Genomic DNA, 26854 nt, shown 5'->3' with positions numbered 1-26854 from the left:
GTTTTATGCCCGGTAGTAGGCACTTAATATATATTTGTTCAATGAATAAGTGACCTCCCAGGGCAGCAGCAGAACTTCGGGTCATTTATGATTTTTGGTACCTGTATTTAAAGAAAGAGAACATTTACCTGACATTTGCTTATTGCAGACAGGCCTTAAATATGTGTCTCTTCAAAACATCACTCATGTAGGACTTCCTAACCATGTCTGTTAATTCTTGAGCTGGTAATTTTGTACATTGAAAAAAATTAATTTGTATAAATTTAGAAATGTAAAAAAGTCCTTTTCTCTATAGATTTGTTTCACCCACGAAAATGTCTACATTGCTTCTCTGTGTATTCTTTCACAAAATAGAAAATACTGAAAATGCATCAGCATTCCGTAACATAGATTGTACCCTCTCACTGAAAATTCCCATGTTCAGCAATACGGTGAGGGTGAACTCCCCTAATGCTCCAGTAACCGGCCGGAGAGAAGCTGCGTTGTTTAGAATAGCACTGATCCCAAAGACAGGAAACCTATCTTGGAAATTTCAATTCATGAAAGTTTAATCCTATTAAAAGGTGAATCTAAGTGTAACCTTCACTCTTTTGATTTTCCACCTTTTGAGTGATCATCCAAGTAGTTGAGGAAATGTCTTTGAACACATCCACCACAACTACTGTTCTACAGAATAGGAACACGGATTCAGTCTTTTTCTTTTTAATGTATTTATATTCATTTGCAGCTCAACACTTCCATTCTTCTTCATGGTTCCATTTGTTAATGGACTTGAGTCATTAAAGTAGACTCAGAAGTTGCAGTCACCAGAAAGAAATACTCAGAGACAGTCTCTGTGGGCAGGTTTAGTGATGTAGATGATTTTTTCTTTTTTCCAAACGCATTAGAGGCTCTGGTGTTTTCTTCTTGGATAAGGTAACTTAAGATTATCCTCAGAATTTTCTGGCAAAGGGGAAAGAAAGAGAAAACTAAACCAGAATGTTTGCTTGCTTTAGTGCAGAAATATGGTGTTTCTGTTTCATTCTAGAGCAAGATGAGAAAATATTCCTCAGCAACATTTCATTATTTTATTTATTTCATTTCTTTCATTATTTTATTTATTTATATCTAATTCATTATTTTATTTATTTATATCTAATTTTAGTGATGTATTTTTAAAATAGGTGGTACAACCCCATGATTTAATAGTCACAGTGTTAAAAATCTTCTCCCTGCCCCCTAGTTGACTCTGCTCTGCCCCACATCAGGGACACCAATATTATCAATTTACAGTGTATGCTTCCAGAGAGTTCATGCATCTCTTCAAGCAAATATTACGTGGAACCAGATTGAATTGGTAGTCATTTCTGCAGGCCAAAACAGCCTAATAATGGCAATTTCATATGGTTCCATCTAATCCATATATTGACATGCTTTCTTCTCCCTGTTTTTACCCAAATGGTAGCCCACTGTAAGTGTTCTTTCACACCTTGATTTTTTTTCAACTAATGATTATTTTGAGGATCCTTCCACGTCCATATGTAAAGAGTTCTCATTCTTCTTTTTGGCTCTGCAGTATTCTCTTGTTTGAATATTTATTTAGCCAGCCCCTTCACAATGGACATTCAGGTCGTTTCCAAACTTTTCCTAGTACAAATAATGCTTCTGTGAATAATATTGCACTTGTGCCATTTTGTACATGTGTAAGTATATCTACAGGCTATACATTTTAGAAGCAGGACTCCTGAGTCAAAACATCTATGGATTTGTAATTTTGAAAGGTATCGCCATATTGCTTTCCAGTGCCTCTGTACCAACTTATATTCTTACCGGCAACATATAAGTGCCTGTTTTCTTATTTCCTTTTCAATTTGGTATTTAATACATGTTAAAACTAATATAGTCAACCATGTTTTCTTTAACTCCAAGTTGGCCCAAAACTGGCTGCACTGAAACAAATCTCAATACTTGTTCCTTTACTCCTTGGTAATATCAATGCAAATTTACTCACCTTTATACAGATGTTTATTGTAAATGCTTAGAAGCTTCTGTGTATATGTGTGCACCTTGTAAAACGGTGTGTGTGTGTGTGTGTGTGTGTGTGCGCGCGCGCATGTGCACACTTTACCATTTCCCTGCTAATTTGCAGTTGCATTAAGTTTAGAATGCCATTGTTTAGGAATCAGAATTGTAAGAGCTTTCCTGAAGCCTCTGAGTCTCCCCTCTTAAATATCACCTCCGATATTTGAAACTGTGCTCTGATGCTAACAAGACATGGATGCAGGCCGGCTCTCATGATGTCCTTTAGACTGAGCCGTAGCTTTCTTCACCAAGAGCCAAGCCACTCACTTCCTTGAACACAAATGGCCAAGGCAAATTCCAGCTTCCAGGCTTTTCTCTAGGAATATAAACAAATCTTAATGTTTCAGGGATTTCCTTTGTAGGTTATAGGTTATCTAAATTTTAGGTTTCTCTTTTTCTTCTCTCACAGTTGAGGGGATTCCTTAGGGATCTATGCTGTCACTGATGCAATTTTACAGTTTTGTGAGTAACGTGACAGAAAAATGAAAAGTGAAATTACCAAGGCTATAGGAATTACTAAGATCTTCTAGGTCATAAAAGGCAAATAGAAGGTGATGAGCTCCCATCCTGTTGTACAGAGGGGGAGAAAGATGAGAGAGGAATTCAATATTCAGTTCTAGGGGAAAAAGAGTTTAAATGATCATTATGAGATTGTTGGCCATCATTATCAGTCCAAAAAGGATCTACAAATCATTGTAGATTGTGCTCTGAAGATACTAGGGTAACATACAATTGCACAGTGATCAAGAAAACCTAGCTATCATCAGAAAGCATTTTAGAAATAAAGAAAAAAATCCTTTATCCTTACATAAAATCATGAAGAATTCATACCTGAAACACTGCAAATCAGCTTGAACAGAGATAAAGGAACCAGGAAAGGTTTACAGACAGGTCACTAATATGATTAATGGATGGAGGTTTCTTTACGAGAGAGAGCTCTTTAGTCTAAAAATATAAAGAATAGAGGACATATATAATCACAATCTGTAGAACACACAAGGGGGAAGATCTCAGCTCTGTGCTGTAGTCAAGATGGTTATACCAGGGGCGGCCCCAAGCAGCATTTCAATTGTTCCTCATCTTTGACAGGCTCTTTCCACCTGGGACAGTTGAAGAATAGTCAGTCCTACTGGAGGCGGAATGATGGAAAAGATGACCTTACAAGGTTCCCTCCGGTTTCATCTTTTAGTAATTCAGCGCCCATGGCCTGATTTCTTCAGCTCATATTATTAATCTTGGAAAGGGGCTCCATGTGTGCAAGGGGAGATATGTAACAAGAAAATTGGGCTAAATATACATATTTCATTATTCACTGGCATAACTTTAACCTGATGAACTCATCTGGTGATAATGGATGCAAAACCTGTAAGCTCTAGGCATATCCCTGCAAGTTAATACCAGTACATGATTACTAGAAACTGTTACCATTTCTCTGAATTTTGAGTAAAATACATGCTATTTAAGTAAAGTGGTTTATCGCCATAGCAACCATTTCTAGAGTCACACATTCAAATTATAGGCCTGCACAAGGTCCAAGTGACAGAACATTCTGATACAAGTTTTCAGCTCCAGTTTGCTTGCAATGGTCACCCACTTTCTCTCACATTCCTGTGGTTTTCAGAAAGAAGAAGGAAGGGAAAGAAAAACCAAAGGGAAGAAGAGTAATTAACTTCCAAATATATAGATTTCTTCTATAAGGCTATCTACATAAATAGCTGGGCCTTGTATGGAGTTAATGAAAATAAAATCTAACTTGCAAATCAGGGAGATATAAATTTCTCTTTTCTTTTTTAGTTGAAGTATAATTTACATACAGTAGAATGTACAAATCTCAAGTGTACAGATTGATGACTTTTGACAATGCATAGACCTGTATAACCAACACTCAATCAAGAAATAGAACAATTCCCTACAAATTGCCCTGGGTCCACATCCCACTCAACTCCCTCCCATCCTGAGGCTACAGGTGTTCTGATATAGTTCAACATAATTACTTTTCTAAAACCTCATATAAATGAAACAACATACAGTATGTACTCTTTTGTGTCTGACTCCTTTTCCTTAACATGCTTTTTTAATTGAAATTTTTACTGAGATTTAAGAAAAACAAATTTTTATTGAGATAATTATAGATGCTCATGGTATTGCAACATATGTTTTCGAGATTCATCCATGTATTAGTGGTTCACTCCTTTGTATTACCAAGTAGTATTCCGTATTTTATGGATATACCACAATTTGTTTATCCATTCTTCTATTACTGGATATTTGGACTGTTTCCAGTTTGAGGCTCTTTATACATAAAGCTGCTATAAATATATTCTACAAATCCTTTTCTGAACTTATACTTGGGATTTCTGGGTAAATGGTAAGTAAATGCTTAACTTTATAAGTAACTGCCCAACTGGTTTCCAAAGAAACTCCATCATTTTGCACTCCACAAAGCAATGTAGGAAAATTCCAACTGCTCCAATATTTGCTAAATGGACTGGATTTTTTAGATTTTGGCAATTCTAGAAAGGATATAGTGATATATGTTGTGGCTTTTCCTGTTATCATTTGCATTTTCCTGATAACTAGTGATGTTCCACATTTTTTTTTCACATTCTTATTGACTATTAGTGTATTTTCCTATCTGAAATGTCTGTTCAAATCTTGTGCATATATTAAAAATTGAGTTGCCTTATTGAGTTGTAAGAACTATCTCAATATTTTGGATACAAGTCCTTTGTTAGATATATTTATTGCAAATATTTTCTCCCTGTCTGTGGCTTGCCTATTCTTTTTCTTAATATGCTTTAGATGAGCAAATGCACTTACTTTGAAGAAGTTCATTTGATCTGACTTTTAAAGATGCTTCCTGGTGTTCTACGAAATCTTTGACTACTCTCAGGTTGGAAGATATTCTCCTATGTTTCTCTTAGGAGCTTTATAGTTTAGCTTTTAGATTTAGGTCTACTATCCATTTCAAACTAATTTTTGTGTATAGTGTGAGCTGGAGGTCAAAGTTCATTTTCCCTCATATAAGTATCATATTAGCTCAGTACTGTTTACTGAAAAAAAAAAAAATCTTTTCCCCTACTGAATGGCTTAGAAATCTGTCAAAAATCAATGGACTACCTAACGGTGGGCCTATTTTTAGACTCTATTTTGTTTCCATGATGTATTTGTCTATTCTTACATCAATACCACATTGGACTGATTACTATAACTATATAGTAAGTGTTGAAATCAGATCACATAAGTTCTCCAACTTCATTTTTTTGTGTTATTTTGGCTATTCTAGGTCTTACGTATTTCCAAACAAATTTTAGAATCATCTTGTCAATTTCTAACAGAAAAGCAAAGTCTTAGATTTTAACTGGGATTGCTTTCAAGTCATAAATCACTTTGGGGAGAATTGACATCTTAACAGTATCAAACTTCCAATCCATAAACATAGTCTTTCTCTCCAAATATTTCCATTTTCGTCAATTTCAATGTGTTGTGGGATTTAGAATATTGTACACATATACTGTTAGAGTTAAGACTAAGTATTTTATGTTTTATGATATTTAAAATGGTATTTTAAGTTTTGTTTTCTAATTATTCATTGCTAGTATATAAAAAGACAATTTGTTTTTGTATATAGATTTTGCATCTTGAAAACTGTTTAACTCACTTTTTGTAGATCCCATGGGATTTTTTTTTCCACAGTCAAAATAAAGACAGTTTTATTCTTCTTTTCCAACCTATATAATTTTCTTTTATGTGCCTTGTTGCATTGGCTAAGATCTCTAGTACAATATTAAATAGAAGTAGAAAGGGTCATCTTTGCCTTTCTCCTACCTTCAGTTGGAAAGTGTTCAATATGTCACCATGAAGAATGATATTAGATACAGAGGGTTTTTTTTAATATAAAAATCCCTTAATATGTGAAAGAAATTCCCATCTGTTCCTAGTCTACTGAGGGTTTTTCTCATGTTTAAGTGTTGAATTTCATAAAATTATTTTTTTCAAAATGACTAAGATAATCATGTGGCTTTTCTCCTTTACCTATTTTTTTAATATAAATTATTGTCAAGTTAGCTAACACACAGTGTATACACAGCTAACATATAGTGGATACAGTGTGCTCTTGGCTTCAGGAGCAGATTCCCATAATTCATCGCTTACATACAACACCCAGTGCTCATCCCAACAAGTGCCCTCCTCAATGCCCATCACCCATTTTCCCCTCTCCCCTGCCCTTCCATCAACCCTCAGTTTGTTCTCTGTATTTAAGAGTCTCTTATGGTTTCCCTCCCCCTCTGTTTACACCTATTTTTTCCCCTTCCCTTCCTCCATGCTCTTCTGTCAAGTTTCTTAAATTCCACATATGATTGGAATTCTCTGACTGACTTATTTCACATAATACTCTCCAGTTCCATCTGCGTTGTTGCAAATGGCAAGATTTCATTCTTTTTCATTGCCAAGTAGTATTCCATTATATATATAAACCACATCTTCTTCATCCATTCATCAGTTGATGGACATTTGGGCTCTTTCCATAATTTGGCTATTGTTGATAGAGCTGCTATAAATATTGGGGTACATATGCCCCTATGAATCAGCACTCCTGAATCCTTTGGATAAATTTCCTAGTAGTGCTATTGCTGGGTCGTAGGGTAATTCTATTTTTAATTTTTTGAGGAACCTCCACACTATTTTCCAGAGTGGCTACACCAGTTTTCATTCCCACCAACAGTGCAAGAGGCTTCCCATTTCTCTACATCCTCGCCAACATCTGTCGTTTCCTGTTGGCTGTTAATTTTAGCCACCCTGACCAGTGTGAGCTGATATCTCAGTGTGGTTTTAATTTGTATTTCCCTGATGATGAGTGATGCTGAGCATCCTTTCATGTGTCTATTGGCCATCTGGATGTCTTCTTTGGAAAAGTGTCTATTCATGTCTTCTGCCCTTTTCTTCACTGGATTATTTGGTTTTCAGGTGTTTAGTAAATTACTTATAGAATTTGGATACTAACCCTTTATCCAATATGTCATTTGCAAATATCTTCTCCCATTCTGCTGGTTGCCTTTTAGTTTTCTGGATTGTTTCCATTGCAGTGCAGAAGCTTTTTACCTTGATGAGGTCCCAATAGTTCATTTTACTTTTGTTTCCCTTGCCTTAGGAAACATGTCGAATAAGAAGTTGCTGTGGCCAAGGTCAAAGAGGTTTTTGCCTATTTTCTCCTCTAGGGTTTTGATGGTTTCCTGTCTCACTTTTAGGTCTTTTATCCATTTTGATATTATTTTTGTGTATGGTGTAAGAAAGTGGTCCAGTTTCATTCTTCTGCATGTTGCTGTCCAGTTCTCACAGCACCATTTGCTAAACAGACTTTTTTTCCACTGGATACTCTTCTTTCCTGCTTTGTCAGATTAGTTGGCCATATGGCGAATTATATTTGTTGATTTTGGATGTTAATCCAAAGGAATCCCAGGAATATACTGTATACTTGACCATGATGTGTCATCTTTTTAATATATTTCAGGATTGTTTGCTAATATTAGTTTGGGATTTTTATGTCTATATTTGTGAGAGATATTGGCTAACAATGATCTTTTCTTATAATATCCCTGTCATGTTTTGGTATTTAAGTTATACTTGCTTTATAAATGAGTTGGAAAATATTTTAAGAGTTTGTGTAACAAGCTTTCTCTTCTGTAAATATTCAGAAGAAATTAACCAGTGAAATCATTTGAGATTGGAATTTTCTTTACTGACAACTTCTTAATTATGGATTCAATTTTTAAAGTAAATATAGAACTATTCATATTTTCTGTTTTGTATATCTACTTTGATGTTTTTTAAATAAATCTGAACATTTCATATAAATTTTCCAATTCGTTGGCACTAAGTCATTCACAATATCCTCTTGTAGGGAGAGTGCTTAATTTGTTGTTCTTTTTCTAGCTTATTGAGATGAAAGTTTAGATTCATTATTATTGCTATTGTTTTAAACCATCAATATGATTTTATATTTACTCACATATTTACTCTTGCTGATGCCCTTCATACTTTTTTGCAATCAATATTTCTATCTGGGATTCTATTATCTTGAGAATTTTCTTTGAGCATTTCTTATGGTAAGATATGCTGGTAACAAATTCTTTCATCTTTTTCATACTTGAAAACACCTTTTATCTTTATTTTTTTTTAATATGAAATTTATTGTCAAAGTGGTTTCCATACAACATCCAGTGCTCATCCCAACAGGTGTCCTCCTCAATACCCATCACCCACCCTCTCCTCCCTCCCACCCCCCATCAACCCTCAGTTTGTTCTCAGTTTTTAAGAGTCTCTTATGTTTTGGCTCCCTCCCTCTCTAATCTCTTTTCTTTTTCTTTTCCTTCCCCTCCCCCATATTTTTGAAGAAAATTATCACTATAGAATTCCAAATTGGCAGTTTTTTAAGGTTTATTTCTGTTTCCACTTAACACTTTAATGACATCACTCCATTGTCTTCTGGCTTCCATTATTTCTGTTGATGCATCAGATGCTGTTCCTTTGATGCCAACATGTTCCCCAGCCCCACCCTCCTAACCCTGGATGCTTTTACAATCTTCTCTCCCTAGTCTAAAGAATTAGAGGGCAGAATTCAAAGCAACCACAGACATAAGAAAGTAATGAGGGAATCCCTGAAAGGAGAGAGCCAGAGAAGGGGCATCTTAAATTCTTCCCAGCTAAAGAGAAATGAACTGACCTAAGGTTTGAACTGCTGGCTAAGAGAAAATTTGCAATTTGTACCCAACCAACTAATTGCCTGCTAAAACAGAAACATCAACACTTTTTGGAGGAACGCAGTTGAATCCAGAGTCAGCACAACATAACACTTCTAATCTCTAGGATACAGTCCAGAACTACTCAAGAGAAATAATAATCAATAGAGACAAACCCTGAGGTGACCCAGATGTTGATATTAGCAAACAAGGATTTTAAAGCAATTATTACAACAATTACCAATGATGTAAAGGAAAATATTCTTTGAGGAAAAAAGAAGGTCTCTGAAGAAAAATAGAAATAACAAAAAAGAATCAAATGGAAATTTTAGAATTTAACATCTAAAATTAAATATTCACCAGGTAGGTTTAACAGAGAAATAGAGACTGAATCAAGCTGCAGGGAAACGATACCAGATGGAAAACTGGATTTTCAGAAATGAAAGAATAACAGAAATGGTAAAATACCTGGGTACATATAAAAGACAAAATTTCCTGGAAATATTTATGACTATTTAAAGCAAAATTAAAACATTGTTTTGTGGGGTTTATAATTATGTACCTATAATACATGTGACAATATTAGCCTAAAGGCAGGATAAGAGATGAATGGACCCAAATTAATATATTTTGAATTAAAAAAATTTTAAAGCCCAGCGATTAATCTTATGACCACTATTATAAATTCTTGATCAGATATATTGTTTATATCTGTTTTGATCAATTATTTAGCTGTCATTTTTTCCAGGAATTTCTTTTGAGGACAATTCTTCCGTTCTGTCATTTTGGCCAGTCTTCTGTCCCTCACATGTTTTAAAAGCTTGTTATGTGTCCTGAACCTGTGAGCACTACTATATTAAAGAGGGGTCATACACTGTCTAGGGCCTGGACCTTCAAGAGGTGTTTTGGTTTTTTTTTTTGGAGTGTGTTACTTGCTCTCTGCTGTTGTGACCCTGGTTGCTTTATGTCCCTACTTGTAGTGATGTTTTGGACCCTCTACCAGGTGTGCTTTGATTTGTTCATTGAAGTAGCCCTGTGGACTGCCAGGTTGCCCTTGTGGGCCCCAGGAGCCGTCTCTGTCACTCTGTAGCCCAGACTCTTGGAATTCAAAGTACTCCGGCATCTAGACTGCTGTGTTTGAGGGACAAGGGAACTTCAGGTCCTCTATTTTTCTGACATGTCGGATCTCCTCTCAGCCAATTTTTTTTTAATTTAAAAAAAAATGTTTATTTATTTTTGAGACAGAGAGAGACATACCACGAGCAGGGGAGGGATAGAGAGAGAGGGAGACACAGAATCCGGAGTAGGCTCCAGGCTCTGAGCTGTCAGCACAGAGCCCGACGTGGGGCTCAAACTCACGAACCACGAGATCATGACCTGAGCTGAAGTCGGATGCTTAACCAACTGAGCCACCCAGGCATCCCTACAATATATTTTGAATTAGAGCAATATTTGTTAAAATCCAACCCAGTGGGTATCCTAACAGCTACAGTCCCTAAGGGGAGCTGAGCAAAAGCCAGGCTTGGGACAGGATAGAAATGATTTGAAAGGATTCAATAATACATTCCTTCAGCCGTGGAAATCTGGCTAAGCTTGCGGTGAAACCTAATCAGAGTAGCAGGGACAAAAGCCTTATTGTTTATGGAAGCCTATGAATCCAAATTGGCAATTGGCATTGTAAACAGCTTTGGATCAAAGAACAACATGTCAAGATTCATGTTAGCACAGTTATTTGCACCTGTATTAATCATCTATTGCTGCAGTTATGCTACTGTCTTTGGGAGGACAGTAGCATTTGGGAGGTCCCCTAAATCACCTCTAGTTTCCATGATTCACTAGGAGGACTCACAGGACTCAGAATATAGGTGTACTCATGCTACAATTTATTACAAAGCACAATTAGCAAAGGTAAAAGGTACTTGAGGTGAAGTTCAGTAGAAACCAGGCTCAAGCTTCTAAAAGCCCTCACTCAGGAGTTACACAGAATGCACGTAATTACTCCAGCAATGAGCTGTGACAACACATATCAAATGTTGCCAACCAGGAAAGGTCTTAAAAATGGCACCCTCGCTTTTTATTGGGAAGTGGTCATGAAGGCAGTCTCTGCCTAGCACCTACCAAAATGCCAGACTCCCAGAAGGAAAGCAGGTTCCAGCATAAACCATATCATTTGTACAAAGAGTTTAAATAGAATAAATCATTTTTTAAATATTTATTTATTATTTATTTTTGACAGAGGGAGAGAAAGAGTGTGAGTGGGGGAGGGGCAGAGAGACAGTGAGACAGAGAATCCAAAGCAGGCTCCTCACCAGATGTGGGGCTCGAACCCACAAACCATGAGATCATGACCTGAGCTGAAGTTAGATGCTTAACTGACTGAGCCACCCAGGTGTCCCAGAATGAATCATTCTTATCAGTTAATGGTAGCAACCAAATCCAAGTTCCCAGAAGCCAGCCAAGGGCCAATCTTGCAAGCAATCCTTTTCAAGGATAGCATTTTAAGTCTGCTATGTTAACTGTTTTCGGTACAATTACATAACTAATGACTATAAAAGTGTCAGTATCTTATAACAACTAACATTGCTTTCTCTCAGTTAGCTGTAGCGGGTAGCCATGGTAGACTCAACTAGACTTCAGGCTTTGTATTAGGTTCAGATCTGCTTCACAAATCATAGTTCCAGGAATGGTGGCTCCCTGCAGGCATGTTCTTCTCATGTCAGGTAGCAGAAATACAAGAGAGCAAGCTAAATCAGGCAAACACTTTTAAGGTCTCTACTTACAGCATACCTCTTAACATTCCATCAGCCAAAGTAAGTCATACAGTTAAAACCAACATTAGAGGGATGAGAAAATATCCTTCATCTACCCTAGTGGGGAGAACTGAAATGTCACATGGCAAAAGATGTGAATGTACAAATCCCTTACAGAGAGGGATTAAATAATTGGGAAAAATAATCTAAGCTACCACAGTAGGGATCTAGGGACCTCACAAAACTCAGAGGGCAAATGAGATTGGAAGCATCACCTTATCATTTTTGAAAATGATATTTCTTGGTTTGTTCATTAGTTTATTGAAATACCTATACCCAAAAGAGACTTGAAGCTGACAAGAAAAAATGTGCAGTTTTAGTAATATTCTACGCAAGTTCTTTAGCGATATAATAATCAAATAATAAAAGCTAACATTAATGAGTGCTTACTATGTCAAGAGTGTTACATGCATTATTCCATTTAATCCTTGGTTGATACCACCATTATTTCCATTTTATAGATGAGGAAACAGAGGCCTAGAGATTTTCCCAAGGTCGTAAAGCTTGTAAGTGGTGAAGCCAGATTTGAATGCATGCAGCCTACATCCAGAGATTGTGTTTTTATCCATTGTATTTTAAGTGTGTGCCAGACTGTGATGTTTCAATATTGGACTACAAAAGTGTGCCAAAGTTGTGGAAGCACCACCAAATCTGCACATGAGCCACATGGGTTCATAGAGCTAAGGTTTAATTTGTCAAGAAAAGAAAATCTTTATCCTCCTCAACTAAAATACCAAGAAAACCTGACTCTTTCCCGTAGAAATATATCAACATACCATAGTTCAACTGTTTCACTTCCATGTTATTTAAATTCAAACATTTCTTGTCTTTGAAGAACTGCTACATGAATACATTTCATTGATCAAAATAACTGCAAAGTTTCTAAGCAACCTTGAATTTCTACTTTCTAGACTAAAGTATCTGCTACACGTACCATCTCCTGTGACACTGTAAAGGCCATGTTTTCAGTCAACAAAACTAATCACAAGAGAAAACAATTAGAAAAATCTTCCATTTTCATTAAACAAGTACATTCAAGACTGTTCAATGAGTAATTGAACAACTAAGAAGTTTCTCTTTTATGAAGCAAGAATTCTGTAATGCAGATATACTTGTATCACATCCAGAATTTTTGGTCTTTCCCTCCATAGTTAGAGGGAAGTGCATTTTAATTACAGATATTCATTTCCCACTTGTTTTCTGAGATTAATAAATAATGAAAGTATGGTAGTACATACCTGAAATCACTAAGGACATAATGTTAAAAGGCATACTCCTGCAATAAGCAATGGTCTGCCAACCATCTCATTTGAAGATGAGTAAATGTTATTGTAGGAACTAAAGTCTTGGGTATCTCTGATAAAATAGATTTAAGCACCCACTGTAGGGGCACCTGGGTACAGTCGGTTAAGCGTTGGACTCTTGATTCAGCTCAGGTCATGATCTTGTGGTTCGTGAGTTTGAGCCCAGTGGCGGGTTCTGGGCTGACAGCGTGGAGCCTGCTTGGAATTCTCTCTCTCTCTCTCTCTCTCTCTCTCTCTCTCTGCCCCTCTCTGCTCATGCTCTTGTGTTCTCTCTCTCAAAATAAATAAATAAACATTAAAAAAAAAGAGAACCCACTGTAGGGAACTTATTTATTTTTTAAAATTCTTCAGTGGATCTTTTTTTTAAAGTTTATTTATTTATTTTGAGAAAGAGAGAGAGAGAGACAGAACATGAGGGAGGGGCAGAGAGAGAGGTAGAGACAGGGGGAATTCCAAGCAGGCTCCTCACTGCCAGCACAGAGCCCGACATGGGGCTCAAACTCATGAACCACAAGACCATGACCTGAGCTGAAATCAGGAGTCAGATGCTTAACCTACTGAGCCACCCAGGTGCCCCCACTGTAGGGAATTTAGAGGGTTACTAAAAACATAAAACATTACCTAGATGTACTCAGCCTATAAAACACAAGATGCACACAAGAGAACATTTTTATCCTCGAAGACACAATTACCCAAATTAGACAAAAAAATTGGAAGTAGAAAGAAAAACAAAAAGGACGAGGCCAAATGTCAACTATTTGAAGACAAGTTTGAAAAAGCACAGAGGAATACCTACCTTAGTCCAGACATGAACAATGAAGAGATGTGGACTATATTTGTCCATGATGACCTGGGCATTTGGAACTAAGGGATGGTTATTCAGTGAAAGAAGAAGGTGTTTAGTTCGAGTGTTTTTTATTTTGTTTATAACAAATCCTCACTTTCTCTGTTAGTTTTCCAAGAGCTCTGCCACTTAGCTAAAAAGAATGATTACCCTGGTTTATAAAAAATACAAAATCGGAGCTCTAAATGGATTTGTGAGATTTTCCAGAAGAGAGAACAATGATACAGTGGAAAGCAGGAACTGTTGGCAGATTTCCACTTAAAGCCAAATTTCAAAAATTTTAATGGAAAAAGAATGTCCTCAATTTTCTAGGTATAAATTATTTATATTATCACATCAAATTGTTTATATAATCTAATTTTAACAAACAATTTTCCCCATGGGAAATATTTTAATATTCATAGAATAATTTTAATAAAATTAAAATTTCACTCTTAAGAATATTAATTACTATATGAATCCTGTGTGGACTCAAGAGTAAATGGCAAACTCTATTTTTCAGTTATCACTTGAGAACTTTACACTAGAATACTATTTACTGCTAATGAAGATTTGAAAGAAAAGAAGTAATTTCTTAGCATAAACTCAGCTTCAATATAATTAACAAAGTAACATATTTATTCATAAAAATCCATGAAAAAACTTAATATGTTAAATGTATCAGAAGTCTTTCTTTTAAGGGATAGCACTTTTCAGAAAAACTCCTGCACAAGGTAATGTGTTCCCCTCAAGACATCACAGCCAAAACCTAAGCATGGGAAAGTTCCTTAGAGGACATCCAGGCATCCAGGATTCCTGCTACAGCATTTCTAACAAGTAGCTTTCCAGAGCCTGTATGAATCTTTCCAATAACTGGGAGGTGGGGTCTACTATCCATGGTCCAGCCTATTCTAGTGCAGGGGAGCTGTGACTATAGTAAAGTTCTTCCTGCTGATGAGTAGAATCTATGTTCTTAAAATTTCAACCTACCTGGTATAAAATGAATACCACTGGTTATATAAAGTTCTAGTGTCTATAAAGCACCTCAAATTCCAATTCTTTTGTTCCCTAGTTGGAAGTAGCTAAGAATAGCATAGAAGTTCTATCACTCTAGGACTTGCAGAAGGAAGGGGACAAGAGGGTAGAGGTGTGACAGAGCAATGTAAAAGGAGACAGAAGACAACGAGATATTTGGTTCACAAGGATATTTTATGTCAGATTCAGTGACAAACATGGATATAATCCAAGACTACAAAATACAAAAGATGATATGGGTGTATGTGGTGTACGTGTAAGTATTTGTGTTTGTATATATATGAGTATATGTAGATGCGTGTGTTGTATATATGTTTAATACATGTGCATGAGTGCATGAGTATATATATAGTTGACCCTTGACAACAGGGGTTTGAACTGTGCGGGTCTGCTTATAAACAAGGATTTTTTTTTAGGTAAGTACAGTACACTCACTACTGTAAATGTCTTTTCCTTATGATTTTCTTAATAACATTTTCTTTTTTCTAGACTACTTTATTGTAAGACTACAGCATATAATACATATAACATACAAAATATGTGTTAATCGACAATGTTATTGGCAAGGTTTCAGTCAACAGCAGGCTATTAGAAGTTAAGTTTTGGGGGAGTCAGTAGTTACATGCAAATTTTTGACTGCATGGGGGTCAGCACTCCCCCACTCCCATTATCCAAGGATCAACTGCATATATGTATATGGTATATGCATGTATGTGTATGTGTGTGCATGTGTGCGTGCATATGAATATGTATGTATAAAATGCCAAGTCAGCCAATAGAAAAATCTGCAAACTATGTTCAATAATGGAAATGCAAATGTGGGTTTTTAGGGTATTATTTTTAACAACATAGAATTCACACAGCTACTAAACATGGAAGGAGTTATTAACAGACCAGAGAGGATGAAGGGAATTCAACAAACTTATGTTTATATTACGGTTTTAGAAATATTATTTTGAAACATCTGAGTCATGGAACGTGAAACTTATTATCTAGATATTTGCTATTAAGTAGATGAAGAAGTTCTCAACCAGTAAATCAAAATCAACCAGTAGATCACTCAGTATGTCAAGTCTCTTTCTGCAAGTGCTAACAAAGCTGATATCATGGGAGGGTAAGGGCCAGCAAAGCCACACCTTCCTGGGTGCAGCTCGGGGTCCACCCTCACAGGCCTTGTCTGCACTCTACCTATGCTATGCTTCAGGGAGCCAGCCAGCAACAGTTCCTCACAGGGGTCTGGGTTGCCCTGAGGTGAACACAGTCCCCACTGACAGGACACTCAATTATTAAAAGAGAATTCAAATACGTTCACTAGATCTCAAGATAAGGAAGAGAATAAACACAGAGAACATACATAGAACATACATTTTGTTTCACACAAACATAGAAACAAAAGAAGAAAGGGTTTGGGTAAATCGTTAGGATATTAAATTGTTACTAAATTTTACTCACCAAAAAGAATAAAACGCTACTCAGATCTAATATGGCAAAATGATAAAGCTACATAAACAGTTTCAGTTAATCATAAAATTGGAAACAGATCATTGGATAATGTAATATATCTTTTTCTAGGTAACACATAAACCCATTCCAAATTGTATAGCCTGGTAAAGCACAAAAATTACTACTTTTGACCCATGGGCCAAATATCACACACCATCTGTTTTTGTAAATAAAGTTTTGTTGCCACATGGCCCCCCTCATTCATTTGCTGTCTGTCTATTTTCATGCTAAAACATCGGAGTTGAGAAGTTGTGACACAGACTAAGACTATTATGGCCCACAAAGCCTAAAATATTTACTCTCTGTTCCTTCATGGGAACAGTTTGCAGACCCCTGCCCTACATAATTACAGATCTTAAAATAAACACGTAGGTCACACTGCTAAACCATGACAGTCTCAGGGGAGGAAAGAAGTTCACTTGCTTTATCATGTAGGCCCTTCCTTACAAACCAACAACAAAAAAGAATTGCAAAAACTGTTCCAAGGGTTGTGAGGGTATTTTACAGTTTGGAGAAATGAAGTAATTGCTCTTCCTACTTGCTGTGTGGTTCCTACCTGTTTTTCCTCCTCTTCATCTGAAGTGCTACTGGTGTTCTGGACATTTCCGCTGGTTCTGCTCGGTTGGTAACCTTTCAACTTTTCTTGAATGGACCAGTTTTTCTCTGGATGTGTTGTGTCTTCCTCATCACTTTCTGGGTTATTTTTCCATTGTTTCATCATTTCTAACACATTGGTTGGTCTTGCTGAAGAAAGTGTGTTGCCCTAATATCAACAATGAATTTTTGGTGTTATAAACCGTTTAGAAAATTGAGATTTTTACATCTTTTAGTAATATATTTCCCTAAAGCCAGTAAATTGCATGGAAAAACTATAATGCTGAATAAATAACAAAACTTCTGATGCCCTTTGGAGCATACTTCCTGCACTGACATGGCTCGTACCTCTTGACTGATCTCATGTACAACCCGTTAGGGTTCGGAGGTGGGGCAAGACCCCCTTCTAGAGCTATTTGTAGAAAACTAACAGGGAAATGCAAAGAATGAAAAAAACTTGCCCCAAGTCTAGTGGGTCCAACACTAAGGACAAGTTTATATAATATCAAAATGTCTAGGTAGAAATGCTAAATTCAATTGAGTAAACACTGTGAAACAGCCTCAAAATTGTATTATCTCATGCCATTTCATGGAGAGACACTTTGTTATCAGCAGATCTTATTTAAAATTTTTTTTTTAATGTTTATTTATTTTTGAGAGAGAGAGAGAGAGAGAGAGAGACAGAGTGTGAGCAGGGGAGGGGCAGAGAGAGAGGGAGACACAGAATCCGAAGCAGGCTCCAGGCTCTGAGCTGTCAGCACAAAGCCCAACGTGGGGCTCAAACTCACAGACCGCGAGATCATGACCTGAGCCGAAGTCAGCCACTTAACCGCCTGAGCCACCTAGGAGCCCCTCAGCAGATCTTATTTTAAAATGGATTTTGTCTGTATTTGCATTGGACATTTTTGCTTTTGGGGTTTCTTTATTGTCATTTCAAATAATATACAATACAATAAACAACAACAAAAAACAAAAACAAAAAATATCACTGTGTCCAAGAATATAGATATTTGATTTTTGATTTAAAAGCTTTTATTTGAGGGGCGCCTGGGTGGCTCAGTCAGTTGAGCGTCCGACTTCGGCTCAGGTCATGATCTCGCGGTCCATGAGTTCGAGCCCCGCATCGGGCTCTATGCTGACAGCTTGGAGCCTGGAGCCTGTTTCAGATTCTGTGTCTCCCTCTCTCTGACCCTCCCCCCTTCATGCTCTGTCTCTCTCTGTCTCAAAAATAAATAAACGCCTAAAAAAATTTTAAAATAAAATAAAAGATAAAATAAAATAAATAAAAGCTTTTATTTGACTGGAAGATTTCAATATGATGTGGTCATTTGAGTATAACTAATTCAGCACACTGCTTTTATCCCAGATGTGACTATCCCATACCAAAGTTGACTGTTTTATATTAACAATGTTTTTCTCAAATATAATATTCCACTTCGTGCCAAGAAATACATGAATGTAGTCTCAAATGGCTCCCACTAGAGTAGGAATGCCTTAAATATTTTTGCTCCTAACTCAGACTAGTAGAGAAAGTTTAGACAAGTTTGGATCACATTTGGATTAAAATGGGAAATTCAGGTGTGGGCACAGCTATGGAGTGATTCTGCATTAACTTGGTATGTGAGTGGATGCAAGCATCAGTGACACCAAATACTATGAAACAGGGCAGTGTAAGGGCAGCCATCTGAGCACCCTGTTGAGGATTTGTAGAGTTTAACAGACTTGTGGTTAAAAACACAAACACACATTAAGTATGGAATGGTAACAACGAAATGAGGATCATTATGCAATTAATTCCCCATGGTTCTTCTATTTCATCCTGTTTTAAGAAGTTCTATATTCTTACCACTTTCTTAGCATCCTGCTTTTGATAAAACACTACCCATAGCATCCTCTACCCGTTCACTCCCAGAATTCCTTCACCACGCCTTCTGCCAACCCATAGCCTACATTTCCTCCAAGGCTCAATTTGAGTCATCTCTAGTCAAGCATCCCAGAACTTCAAAAGATGTTGTCATCTTAAATTCAGATGAAGTACGGAAGGAGTCTCAGTAAAAGAGTTGGGATTGTCTACAATGGTAGAGTCTCTGATCTCTCATCTGAATGAGTTCTGACCTCCAGGGCTCTGCCAACAGCCCTGTTTGATCCCTATAATCCATCTAGCTTCTATTACAACTTCCTGGTTTCATCCTGATCTTTAGCCCCAATTTTCATGTAATTACAATATCAGCTCCTCGAATGCTAGTAGACAAAACTCTGCCTCAACTTGATTCTTTCACTAGCAGACAGACAATCTGATATTATCTATGTCTGTATTTCCAGTCCTCAATTGCCCTTCCCTGATAAACTTTCTATAAGGTAACTCTTTAGATACTATGGTAGTCACAAAGGCTGCTCACCTAACATTCCTTTCTTCTAGGCATGTTGTAGACCTCTGCCTCTCTTCCTCTTCTGGGATATGACCATGTGAATTGTTTGGGCCAGTAAAATGTTATTGGAAATAGTATATATAACCTCTGGGTGGAAACTGTAAAAGATGGTGTGCAACGTATCATATCCCCAATTCCTTCGTGAGTAACTACAGAAGCAGAGAGATGGAGCCTCCCTCAGCCTGGATCCCTGAGTGAGGGCAAAGTAAAACAAAACCTCCTCCTCTCCTCCCAGCCAATGTGCGATGGAAGACATCAAGGACACTGAGAGTTGGGGGTCATTTGTTACCACAGGATAATTTAGTCTGTCCTGATATAAATAGCAAATTAAACATTTGCATTCTGTAAGTCACTTCCAAAAAGCCTTAGAAAGAATGAGCCCATGGTACAACCAGCATACCCAACAAAACTGTAATGACTACAGAAGTCATATCCAATTAGCACCATGTGATAGCCCATTTATTCAAGCAGTCCTTGCTTTGCACAGTCCTGATGTGTATGAATTTCAATCATCATGACTTAGTTAAATACTATCAGTCACCCAACAACCCAGTTCAAACTGCAGTCACCATGGTATACTAACACTAATTACATGAAGTTCAAACTTCACTGCTAGCTCTTCAATCCACAATCACCATGTAAATTACAGATGTGCATTGTGATCAGTGACGGATCATGCCACTTCTTTCCCAGTCTGTCGTGACGGGGCACCGGGCATCTGCTATTCAGTTCACACACAGGCAGCAAAGCATGCAGTTGTGTTGCCTCCTTGCCTCCCAGTGAACTTGCCAGCTAAGAAGAAGGTGTAGCAAATAAATGAAAGGGGATCAGGCTGGAAGTGGAATCTGAATCAAATGTCAGTGGAGCAATAGTAGAAGCAGCTGACCTTGGAAGCATGGACACTGCACCATTTGAGAGAACCTAGCCATGCAACCCAAGGAACTTGGTGAAGGCAAACTTATAAACATAAATGGGAGGAAAGTGGTGTGCAGAAACGATGCAGGTGCCCCAGAGACTGTGCAAAGAAGGTGACATTTAAAGAATTTTCAGAGATAATTTATGACATTGAAAGCACAAATGATAAAAAGTTGGAAGTTGACCCAAACTTAGAAAATTGTATTGTAACTCACCAAAATGTAAAAAAGATGCTTCCCTCTGTATTGTATTATATTCAAGCAGGAGAAGGTAAGCACTGTTTAAGCTAATTTTGATATGTTTTTATTAAAAAAATATATACTTTAATTCTGATATTTCTAGTGTTTTAAACTCCAATGCACTAAAAAATCAGTTTATCTTTCATTTCATTTTCTAAGTATTATAACCAACAGTTTTCAATGTTTAACAAAAAATTTTAAAGTGCATGGAACAATCCTAATTTTCCCCAATGATTATTAATATCACTTTGCTCTTTCAACCTGCATTGTTGTTTTTATGGTCCTGTGCTACTATACAAACCAAGGATTCCCTGGATTATCTTGAATCTGTATCTCCAGCAATCTTTTAAATGCTTGGTTCACATATACATATGCATAAGAGCTTGATGACTGACACCCTAAATGCCTAAAGTAGAGCGCTTTTGCACTCAAAGAAATGACCCTATTTCTCATTCCAAAGAAGCTGTGGAGAAAAGAAAGGATTCAGGATAGGACATTATTCCCTCCGAAACATGCTACTTGGAAATCTCTAACTCCTTGTTTCTGACATTCATGTGTGATACCAAACAGGGCACAAATAGTGATACTGACTCCAGACTTTCCCTGTTGTCTACAGTCCAGTCAATAACTTACTAGATGACCTTCTTCTTGCTTGCTAGCAGTTGGAGGAGGAATTGCATCGCATTCTTGGACTGACCGATGATTAAGTGACCCAGGGCTATGTGTCATGAGCCTTCTAGGGTCAATAGAAACTACAAATGAACCAACCACCCAAAACAAAGATGGGTGGAATTATTAGGGCAGACACTGTAGATTGTGTAGATTTTACCATCAGGACACTACCCTCTGAATTTCCTTTACTGGCTTGGGGAATCAAGGGTCAGACACTGAACTCATCAACTATGAAATAGTAAGAGGCAAGAAGGCGGCAGTAACAGACCAATAATCTGAGGCTTTCAAAAGTAGAACACCAACCTTTTGGTTACTAAATTTCCACTTGTTTAACTAACAGATGGCTGAGGCTGTTTTACTTTGAAAAATGGAAAATGAACACCCATGGAGAAGAAGCGTTGGCAAAAACTGAGATTTGGATTTAAAACCTTAGTATTAAATGAAGACCACAAATGGAGACCCAAACATATGCCCTCATCTAACGTACTTCTCAAGGACGGCAACTCTAAGTATTTGGTAAACAATAAGTATGCAACGAGTATTTTTAACTGAATGAATGAACAATATTCATGAGCTGGGGTGAGGTGATACAAAACATAAAATTGGCAAAGCTAAAAGAAAACATTCGAGGTCTTTAGCTTTTGGTCACCATTCTATTTCTTGTAAATAGCCAGAACTCGTCATTTTGTGATGTTCCTAACAATATATATGTATTCTTAATTGAGTATAGTTGATACCTAGGAATAAATTTTTTCAATAGGAAAGTGGAATAGTCACTTTATTAAAAAACATAGAAGAATGTTCAACTTCCCAAAATTAATAAAACCCAAATCAAAACAATGAGATGCCAATTTTCACTTAACAGATGGACATAAGTTTAAGTTTGACAATACTCTGTATTGGTAGGGGCATGGGAAAACAGGGTTTCTCATCTACTTGCTTTTTTTATTGGATCACATAGGAAATCAAAAGGGAATTTATTTGTTTAATTTAAATTTTAGTTAACATACAGTGCAATATTGGTTTCATGAGTAGAATTCACTGATTCATCACTTATCTACAACACCAGTGCTTATCACAACTGCCCTCCTGAGTAGGGGTACCGGTGACTCAGCTGAGCATCTGACTTCGGCTCAGGTCATGATCTCACGGTTTGTGAGTTTCAGCACTGTGTCAGGCTCTGTGCTGACAGCTCAGAGCCTGGAGCCTCTTCGGATTCTGTGTCTCCCTCTCTTTCTGCCCCTCCCCCACTCATGCTCTCTCTGTCTCTCTCTCTCTCAAAAAATAAACATTAAAAAATTAAAAAACAAAAGACAAAATGAAACAAAAAACAAAAAACCCCCACAAATGCCCTCCTGAGTACCCATCATCCATCTAGCCCACCCTCCACCTTCATTTACTTGAGCTTTTTATGGGAGGGTAAATTAGTAATAGCTTATCAAAATAGATAATTCACATTCTCTCTAACCAGTAATTCCACTGTTAAGAATTTATCCTATAGATATGATAATACAGTATGCATATCTACAGCATAGATATAATACAGTACATGATAATACAGTAAATATATACTTATAAGAACATTTGTTGCACCATTGTTTGTAACAGAAACAGTCTGAAACAACTTAAATGTTCCATATTCATATTCATAGTGGACTATTTAGAAAATAATAGAGTGTCCATAGTTTGGGATATAATGCTGCTTTTTAAAAAATAAGGAAATCTTTCCAAGATATATTAGATAGAAAAGAATAGCATGCATAATATGAACTTGCTTGTGTAACGTATGTGTGTATATATATATATATATATATATATATATATATATATAATTATATAGAATTTTTTTAAAAGAATGCATAGAGACTTAACAATGGCTATCTTTAGTAAGAGGGAATGAGGGGGATGGAGGAAGAAAGTTACTTTTCCTTTTTTGTTTACCATTTAAATCACTTACCATGGATAATCCTAACTATTACCTTTATAGAAGTAGTAATTAATGTAAATTACAGCAAGAAAAGAAATAATGTAAATTGCAGATACCAACATGAACTCTAGCACCCAGAAAAATCACCAAACTCATCCTCATGGGTCTCGATGAGCCCAAGGCAGCAGCATCCCAAGGTAATAATGACCACTGAAGTAAGCAACTGTGTGCCACTTTACAATTTTTCCTAAAAGTCATCTCGGTGATCTTCTTTTACACGTGCAGCAACTATACGAATATACAAGGTTTAGTGCTGATATTCCTATTCTTCAGGGGAAAGCAGCCTGAGAAAGTTAGTAATTTATCCTATGCCAGAAGTGTATTTCCAATTGCCTGTCAAGAATTTCTAGCTAGAGGTGTTGTGGAGCCTTCAATAGTGTATTGTATATTTGAAAGTTGCTAAGACAGTAGATCTTAAAAGTTCCCATCACAAGAAAAAAAATGTAACTATGTGAGCTGATGGATGTTTTAACTAAACTTATTGCGGTAATCATTGGCAATATATACATATGTGAAATCATTATGTTGTACACCTGAAATTTATATAATATTATACATCATTTATATCTCAGTAAATCTGGAAAAATAAAAACAAACTCGATATATTCCAAACCAACATTCTTCAAACTGTGTACACCTGGCTGTACATGAAGACTTTCAAAGGGATGTGTAGGCAGGGATAGTCTGCGGGGAATCTATTTCAAGACCCCCAATTTCCAATGATCTATTCTTTTTCAAAAGATTGGCAGTAATCTTTTCTATGTTCTTTTTCTTAAGTCAGCTTCTTCCAATTCTCATTATTGTATATATATTTATTTGTGTGTCACAGAATGCTCATTTATCTAAAATATATAACAAACTCCTATAAATCAATAAGTTAAAGACCTAAAACCAAATAGAAAGATGGAGGGAAAAAGCTTGAACAGGTGTTTCACAAAAGAAGATTTAAAAAAGAAGAAGATATCCAAAAGGCCAATAAGCACAATTAAAGTGGTTAATTTCATTTGTCATTCAGGAAGTGCAGAATAATTAAGGAATCTACTCCTGAAATCATTGTTTCACTATATGCTAACTAATTTGGATGTAAATTTAAAAAAAAATTAAAAATAAAATTAAAAAAACCACACTCTCTGTCTCTCTCAAAATAATTAAATGAACTTTAAAAAAAAAAACCACAATGAGATGCTATTATATATCTTCCAAAGTATCTAAGTTAAAAATATTGACAAAATAAGCACTGGAGAAGATGAGGAGAAAAACTAGAACTCACACATTGCTGGTGAGTGGTAAGCCCACTCTGGAAAAGGGAACAATGGAATTTTCTAGTTGGGGATAGAAATGTTCTATATTTTGTTTTGGGTGGTAGTTACACAGATACATACATATATAAAAATTCATCAGGCTATATACTTAGAATCAGTGTATTTTGTAGTTAAGTAGATTATGTCTTAACAAAGCTATGATGAATTTAAAGATCAATTTCATAGCTTCACGGATATTCCTTCATGTAGTTTAATCATTTTTACTAATATATATTATTCCATTGTTAGACCATACCACAATGTATTCATTCACCAAACTGCATTTGGGCTGATTCTGGGATTTTGCTCCTATATACACTTCTATACTCCTGGTATATAAGTGCAAGAGTTCCTCTTGGGTATATTCTTAAGAGTGAAATTTCTTGGTGGTAGAGTATATGAATGGTTAGCTTTATAGGATGGTGTCAGACCCTTCTTCCTTTGTACCAATAAATACTCTCACCAGCAATGATTAAGGGATACACTTTATCTACATCTTTTCCAACTCCTAATATTGTCAGATTTCTTAATTTTTGGTTTACCTCGCTGAAGTCTCAATTTGTATTTCCCGATCACTAATGCAATTGAATATCTTATCACATGTTCATTAGCCAAATGTGGGTCATCTGTCATGAAATGCCTGGCCCTGTCTTTTGCCCATTTTCTACTAGGTTGTTTGCCCTCTCTGTATTGATTTGTAAGTTATCTAAATTTCATATTAACCCTTTGTTGATTATTTGGGTTACAAAAATCTAGTTTTTCTCCTAGTTTATAACCTGTTAACTTTACCTACAGTATTATTTTATGAACAGAAAAGTTCTGAAGATTAATATTTGTCAAGTTTATCCATGATTTCTTTTATGTTAGTGCCTTTGTTATCTTGCTAATAATATCCTTTCCTATACCCTCCAAGGCGCCCAAATTTTTCTTCTATATTTTCTGCTAAAAGTTTCAAAGTTTTAGTGTTTAATATTTAAGTCTTAGATTCATTTGGAGCTGATTTTTGTCTATGATGTGAGATAGGAGATAGGATGTGAGATAGGAAAAATGGATAGGTTATCCATTTTTTTCATATGGATAACCATTTATTCCAGCTCCATTTATTGAACAGTTTCTCTTTTTCCCACCAATCTGCCATATGACCACCGTCATAAAAGTCCCAGGTGTCCGGTTCCATGTATATTTGAAAATATTTGTATAATTCCTTTCATTTGAATGATAATTCGGGTGGATACAAAATTCAAAGTTAAAGTTCTTTGTCTTTTTTTTTTAAGTTTATTTATTTATTTTGAGAGATATAGAGACAGCACAAGTCGGGGAGGGGCAGAGGGAGAGGGAGACAAGAGAATCCCAAGCAGGCTCTGTACCATCAGCCCAGAGCCTGACGCGGGGCTCGAACTCACCAAATCATGAGATCATGACCTGAACCAAAATCAAGTCTGATGCTTAACGGACTGAGCCACCCAGGTACCCCAAAGTTCTTTGTCTTTTAATATATTTAGAATATTACTCGATTTATGCTCATATCCAATGTTGCTCCCCAAAAGTAAGATGTCAATGTGATTCTTGCCCTTTTTCATATGATTTGCTATTTCTCTCTGGGAGTTTTTAGAGTTTTTTCTTTGTTTTTGATGTTCTTAAATTTCACTATGCCTCTTTTGTCAGTTCTTCCTTATCTCTCCTATTTAGGATTCTTCCATTTGTTGAAATCTGAAATCTTTCTTTTTTCTTTAATGCCGATTATTTTATCTCTATTATTTCTTTAAAGATTTTCTCCTCCTCCTTTTTCACTTTTCCTGTCAAATTCCTATTATATGAATTTGGGCACTTTTAACTCCACATAACTTTTTTTCTCTCTTTTTTTTTTTTTGTATGTTCAATTTGTGTATCTTCCTGCTTCCCTCTGTAAAGTTCTATAATCTGATCATCTAGTTTTTAAATTCATTCTTCAGCTGCACTCATTTCACTATTAATTATATAATTGCATTCTGTATTTCAACTATTATACTTAAATGGTTCTACTTGGTTCTGTTTTATTATTTCATATACTTGCTTCATATTATTAACATCTTCCCTTATCTCTTTTAGTATGCTCACTTTGTTGATTTTCAAATTTTGGACTGCCTATTCAAAACTCTCCTAATGGTGTCTGAAACTTGGTCTGTGATCTCATCTTCCCCAGGGAATACTTGTCCTTGGGAGGACAGTGTATGGTTCTAAGGCCAAATCCAGGTCCTCAGCCCAGGAGTTTAAGGAAAAGTAGGGGTAAGAACCCTAAGCACCAAAAACAAGCCCCCTCCAAGCTAGTCCTCAGTCCAGGGCTTCATCCTTATCAATCTTCTCCCAGGAGAAATGACCTTAGGTACTCCTAAAAGTATAACCTTGCATCGCTGACACTTTCCCCCTTCATTTTACTTGACTTTTCCACAGTATTTGACTCT

General features: G+C 36.4%; 1 protein-coding gene across 6 annotated transcripts in view; it reads right to left on the bottom strand.

Moving 5' to 3' along the window:
- STK33 (serine/threonine kinase 33) overlaps positions 1 to 26854 on the bottom strand; it is a 175423-nt gene that overhangs the window by 12656 nt on the left and 135913 nt on the right. For all 6 annotated transcript variants that reach the window (XM_078433185.2, XM_078433186.2, XM_078433187.2 and 3 more), the window contains one exon: positions 16833 to 17039. In XM_078433185.2, coding sequence (XP_078289311.1) covers positions 16833 to 17039 — 207 coding nt within the window. The remainder of the gene's footprint in view (positions 1 to 16832; positions 17040 to 26854) is intronic.

The sequence above is a fragment of the Panthera onca genome, chromosome D1, assembly GCF_046562875.1.
Source record: "Panthera onca isolate mPanOnc1 chromosome D1, mPanOnc1 haplotype 2, whole genome shotgun sequence".
In the NCBI taxonomy this organism is placed as follows: domain Eukaryota; kingdom Metazoa; phylum Chordata; class Mammalia; order Carnivora; family Felidae; genus Panthera; species Panthera onca.
Note: the sequence above shows the minus strand (reverse complement) of the source record. Positions and strands in the feature narration are given on the sequence as shown.